The sequence below is a fragment of the Olea europaea genome, chromosome 11 (assembly GCF_002742605.1).
Source record: "Olea europaea var. sylvestris chromosome 11, O_europaea_v1, whole genome shotgun sequence".
In the NCBI taxonomy this organism is placed as follows: domain Eukaryota; kingdom Viridiplantae; phylum Streptophyta; class Magnoliopsida; order Lamiales; family Oleaceae; genus Olea; species Olea europaea.
Window position 1 is genome coordinate 6,118,541 of NC_036247.1, and position 5,362 is coordinate 6,123,902.

Genomic DNA, 5,362 nt, shown 5'->3' on the forward strand with positions numbered 1-5,362 from the left:
TATTGGGTAATCTTATCACGTTCCACGATTCAAGGATGTTCAGTTGAGGACGATTGAACGACAAAGAGTAATGGCAGCAGTTAGAAACGGCAGTTCCACGATAAGTTGGCCACCATGAAGAAAGTGGGCAGTTATAAAGCAATTAAGCCGTTTCTAAGCGGTTGATCACAAAGAGAGCATCAAAGGAATATAAAAGAAAAAAAAGACATAGAGCAAAAGACTCCGGATCAAATACTCTCAAACAGAGAATATGTAATTTCAATTTCTTAGTTTAGACTTAAAACATTTCTTTTCAGTATTCGTGTGCTTGCGCCCTTTAGAGACATTTCTGTTTAAATTTCAATTGTAAAGTCATCGCCAATAAAACACCCCTTTTTGAGACTTTGTCTCAAGAGGTTTGTCCATTACACAATCGTCTGATCCCTTTTTAATTGTTAGCGACTACCCGCGCGAATCAAATTAAAACCTAAAACTGAATGAAAAAAAATTAATAAACTATCAACGCTTGAGATAAAAGGAAGCGTTAACGGTGTCGTTTTGCCTATCCATATCATTCAATAAAATCCCTAGCAAGCTTTCCCGCCTCTCCCTATCTTAACAATGGCCGATAAGAGAAAGCGCCGCCGGCCCGTCGACGACTCGGACTCTGACTCGGAACTTCCTTTCAAATCCAAACTCAAATCCGACTCGGCCATCCTCCAAACATTGAAAACCCTAAAAGACTCCGTCGCCTCTTCCTCCGAAACAAAACCCCTAACCCTCAGCGACCTCAACCTCTCCACCGCATGCCGCGAAGTGACCGACCGCTCGCTCTCCTCCGTCCAATCCTCCATTGAATCTCTCATACTCTCCTTTGCCCACTCCATTCTCGCCGGCAACGGCTTCTCTTTTTCTGTCCCCTCCCGTTCATCTGCTAACCAACTTTACGTCCCCGAGTTAGACCGCATCGTGTTAAAGGATAAAAGTGCCGTTCGCCCCTTCGCCAATGTATCCAGCGTCCGCAAGGCCACCGTTTCCACTCGCATCCTCCAGCTCATCCACCAGCTCTGTCTTAAAAGCATTCATGTCACCAAGCGTGATCTCTTTTACACCGATGTTAAACTCTTCCAAGACCAAACCCAATCGGATGCAGTTCTGGATGACGTGTCGTGCATTCTTGGTTGCACGCGGTCCAGCCTCAACGTGGTTGCTGCGGAGAAAGGGGTGGTTGTTGGGAGGCTGATATTTAGTGATAATGGTGATATGATTGATTGTACAAAAATGGGGATGGGGGGGAAGGCGATTCCTCCCAATATAGATAGAGTTGGGGATATGCAGAGTGATGCATTGTTTATATTGTTGGTGGAGAAGGATGCGGCTTATATGAGGTTGGCAGAAGATAGGTTTTATAACAGGTTCCCGTGCATAATTGTGACGGCAAAAGGACAGCCGGATGTGGCAACACGATTGTTTCTGAAGAAAATGAAGACAGAGTTGAAGTTGCCGGTGTTAGCTCTAGTGGACAGCGATCCCTATGGGTTGAAGATTTTGTCAGTGTATGGTTGTGGGTCAAAGAATATGTCATATGACAGTGCAAATTTGACTACTCCAGACATAAAGTGGCTGGGTATCCGGCCTAGTGATCTAGATAAATACAAGATTCCGGAGCAGTGTCGGTTGCCAATGACCGAGCAGGATATTAAGACTGGGAAAGACTTGCTGGAGGAAGATTTTGTTAAGAAGAATTCCGGGTGGGTCGAGGAGTTGTCTTTGATGGTGAAGTCGAAGCAGAAGGCTGAGATTCAGGCACTAAGTACATTTGGGTTTCAGTATCTGACTGAGGTGTATTTGCCCCTAAAACTGCAGCAGAAGGATTGGCTCTGAGCGATTTTTGAAGCAACTGTGGATCGGTTTCTGGTATGAATATTAGGAATTTATCCGTTCAGACTGGATATGTGATTTTACTTTACAATAATGCAAAAAATGTTAAGAAGTTATTGTAAGCATTTTGTCATGTTCTCTGTGCTACTACTGGAAATGAAATATGACTCGTGGCTCGTTCCTTGTATTACAATGATTTTTGAAAGTAATTTATTCTGAAATGAACTGCATTCTGTTTGAGCATTGGGGAACATTGTGATTTTTTGTTCAGCTGTATTGTCGAAGTTTATAAGTTATTTGCTTTACATACGAAACCCTGTTTGGCTGTTCCTCTCTAATTTAGGATCACTGCTCTTAATGTAAATTGTTTTGTACATTGGAAGTACCGACCCAAGAAAGAAATGCAGCTAGGGAAGCAAAACAGCATAGGACCAAACTAGAAAAGAGAAACAGAGTTTTTGGAGAAATATGTATATATTCATTCTGCAACTTTTATGTACATTCAGCACAAAACGGAGTTAGCAGGGAACTGCTTGCTCTCAGTCAAATGTACAATTATATTTTTTTCCTGTTCTTTATATAAAAGAATAAAGAATGGCTGCTACATATTTGAGGATGTCGTTGTAAGAAATATGGAAAGTACTTTCAGTGTGTAACTTGCTCATTTTATTGTTGCTGCCGTCTTCCTTTGCAACCAATGATGCAATGATTCCTTGGTTATCTTTAGCCTTTGTAGAACTACAGGTCTTCTAGTAGGAGATTCCAATTGTGGAGACGGGCCACTTCTTTTGAGATCTTCCAGTTTCAAATTTGAACAGACAGGATTTTCCACATCACTCTTTTTGTTATTTCCAATCCTGGATCCTCTTGAAATTACTTGAAGCCCTAAATCATACTGCAAGAGTTTAATGACAGCTTCTTTGACTCCAATCTCATCTTTGCCTACACATGCACCTATTTCCTGGACGCTTAATATGAGCAGCATATCGTCTTTTATTGAATCTCCTGCAACCAAAATAAGGCTGAAAGTTAAATATGCTGCAACTATTTTCTAAAAAGTTTTCAGTTATGTGTATGTAAGGTTTCGGAAACATGATATTTGGCTGAAAAGGCCTGCAGAAGTCCCATATAAGTACTAAACTCTTAAGGATCAAAATTTGTCACCTGTTGAGTACTTTTCTTTGATCATTCGCAGAACTGCAAGAACAACAATCCGTGCTTCTACCTGTCGATGAATTATATGAAACATTTTGTGAAATCAAGCCAGACTTTGTGAATGATAAATGATGAAGCTATGTACTCTCCCTTACAATTTTCAATATTAGTCATTCAGTAACATGATGGCCTTCTTCTAACTAACTTGATAATAAACGAAGAATTCTAGAAAACGTAGCAAAAATAGACTATCTATTTCAATTCCTAATCATGAATTGAGAAGCTAAGTTACTATTTAACATTTGAATTAATAGTTGGGACTCTTCTACAGAAACTTCTAAGGCTATAGTAGATATACCTTTGTGAGACCCTGGAGATCAATGGATAAGCGTTCGACATTGCTTTCTTGTAAGTGTTCAGCGACTTTCTCAAGCAGTAGACTGTGAGGCCCGAAATCAGTTCTGCGAGAAGTAAATCGACCTTCATTGTGGCTGCTATCTTGTATGACGCCCTCACACCACTCCTCAATTAGTTGCTTGAGATAATAATCATTGGGTTTGTACCTGCAAATTGTTTGAGTTGTTATTTGGCCGAGTTACATGCATCCAAAGGGAAGCAACAGCGAGAGGAAAATAAATGTATTGTCATCATTTCGAGAAAGAAAATGTACGGGCATTACTGGCTACAAAAATTCCACTAACCCTGCTTTTCGCATATCTTGATATACAGCAAGGCATTTCTGTACTTCCTGCAATGAACCATATCTCCTTCGAGCTCTAAGAAGCGTGTTGTAAGTCACCTGAAATTAATCTCTAGATGGCTTACTAACCTAAAATCTTGATGTATGTAAACCTCTTTAAATGAGTTTATCTTAGTACATTGTCAAGCACTTAGGCTAGATAGAAAAGGTAAAGGAAAGCCAAAACATTGTCAAATTAAACGCCCTCACCAAATTTGGTCTTATTTGATACTTTTTCATTTCTGCAAACAATGAAAATGCAAGCTTCATATCTTTATGTTCCACACAGACCTGTTGATTAAAGAGTAAGATACATCTGACATTAATTCAGTTTAAGAGAACATACTTCGCAGACTCGGATTTGGTACTTGCTATGACAAGCCAGTGTATAAAACAAAGACATTAGAAAATGAACTCTTCTAACCTTAATCGCTGTAGTATATGTAACCACATCAGGTTGAATACCTCCCTCACGCATGGATCTCAAGATCTGCACTGCAAGAAGAAAGGTAATTATAGGATGTATAACCTTACTCAAGTTTTCCTAAGTTCCAATGTTGTCATTTGTTAACCTGGATAACGTTCTAGAATTCAAGTCATCACACTTATTCAGCATACGCCAGCATATAGAACGTGAGATATTCTTGAAGCATCACCCACCCACTCCCACCTTTATATATATATAGTTAAAATACAGTAGTCCTTTGACTAATTTAGCATTTATAAGTTTATAGAAATTATCATAATATTTGCAACATCTTCGATAAAATTTTCAAGCTAGTCTGAACTTGAGAAAATCAGATTCCAATTGTTTGAAAGGCAACTATTATGTCCATCAAACGCTTAACAAGGAACTTTCCTCACTAGACAATTTAAACTATAACTCGCCTTATTTTTCTAGCCATACTTTTTTAGACTCCAATGATTCCGTTACTTCCAAATGCGTTTCTCACTCTATGTCTACCTTCCAAGATTTTGAATATTTAAATTATGTTATTGACAAGCAAGTTCCAGTACCGTATCAACTGAAGATATGCCAGAATTGTTCATCTTCATAATAGAATATAATAGGATTAATTTTTTTTTTCATTTGATGAAATGAATTGCTGTTGGAATGTCTGCAATAGATCCAATAAGCAAGTTAATGATCACATGTTATTTCATCAATCAGGTTCCCACAGATATAGACAGTAGATTGCATTACCTTCATAGCACCCTCTACATTCCCTGAGCTTCCGCAAATATCTATCAAAATTGACCAGCTTATGTGATTAGGAGAAAGACCTAGAGTTTTCATCTCATCCATCAAATGTTTGGCACGGTAGTAATCAGAGCCACAAGCTTTCAACAAAATATTATACGTTGAAGTAGTGGGTCTAAATGGGACCTTCATGGTTAAACGTGACTGGCATGAACTGGCCAAACCAAATGATCTAGAAGCATTGCAAGTTTGACTTGTTAGTTCAGAAACTACATCTTTTGCTGTATTGCCTCCTTTCCAGGATTGAAATAGTCGAAATGCCCGATCATATTGGCAAGCCTCGACACAAGCATGAAGAAGGTTGTTGAAACACTGTGTATTAGGTTTGCCACCATCTTGAAGCATTT

At 39.0% G+C, this 5,362-nt stretch overlaps 2 protein-coding genes across 2 annotated transcripts; one reads left to right on the forward strand and one right to left on the reverse strand.

The window, feature by feature from the left end:
- Positions 1–541: 541 nt before the first annotated feature.
- Positions 542–2,103, forward strand: LOC111403139 (DNA topoisomerase 6 subunit A). Its single transcript, XM_023031536.1, has one exon. The coding sequence runs from the start codon at positions 601–603 to the stop codon at positions 1,861–1,863; it is 1,263 nt and encodes a 420-aa protein (XP_022887304.1). The 5' UTR covers positions 542–600; the 3' UTR covers positions 1,864–2,103.
- A 232-nt stretch (positions 2,104–2,335) lies between these two features.
- On the reverse strand, positions 2,336–5,360 carry LOC111404376 (pentatricopeptide repeat-containing protein At5g02830, chloroplastic). The gene is made up of 7 exons (XM_023033191.1): positions 4,959–5,360; positions 4,179–4,244; positions 3,965–4,045; positions 3,717–3,814; positions 3,374–3,578; positions 3,025–3,085; positions 2,336–2,865 (listed from the first exon to the last, which is right to left on the reverse strand). Exons 1-7 carry the CDS (start codon positions 5,358–5,360, stop codon positions 2,522–2,524), a joined length of 1,257 nt encoding a protein of 418 aa, XP_022888959.1. The 3' UTR covers positions 2,336–2,521.
- Positions 5,361–5,362: the final 2 nt, after the last annotated feature.

Coding starts and splice junctions, on each gene's coding strand:
- LOC111403139 (XM_023031536.1), top strand. CDS start 601: ATGGCCGATAAGAGAAAGCGCCGCCGGCCCGTCGACGACTCGGACTCT.
- LOC111404376 (XM_023033191.1), bottom strand. CDS start 5,360: ATGCTTCAAGATGGTGGCAAACCTAATACACAGTGTTTCAACAACCTT. Junction 4,046..4,178: donor CATATACTACAGCGATTAAG/GTTAGAAGAGTT, acceptor TTTAATCAACAG/GTCTGTGTGGAACATAAAGA. Junction 3,086..3,373: donor ATCTCCAGGGTCTCACAAAG/GTATATCTACTA, acceptor ATTCATCGACAG/GTAGAAGCACGGATTGTTGT.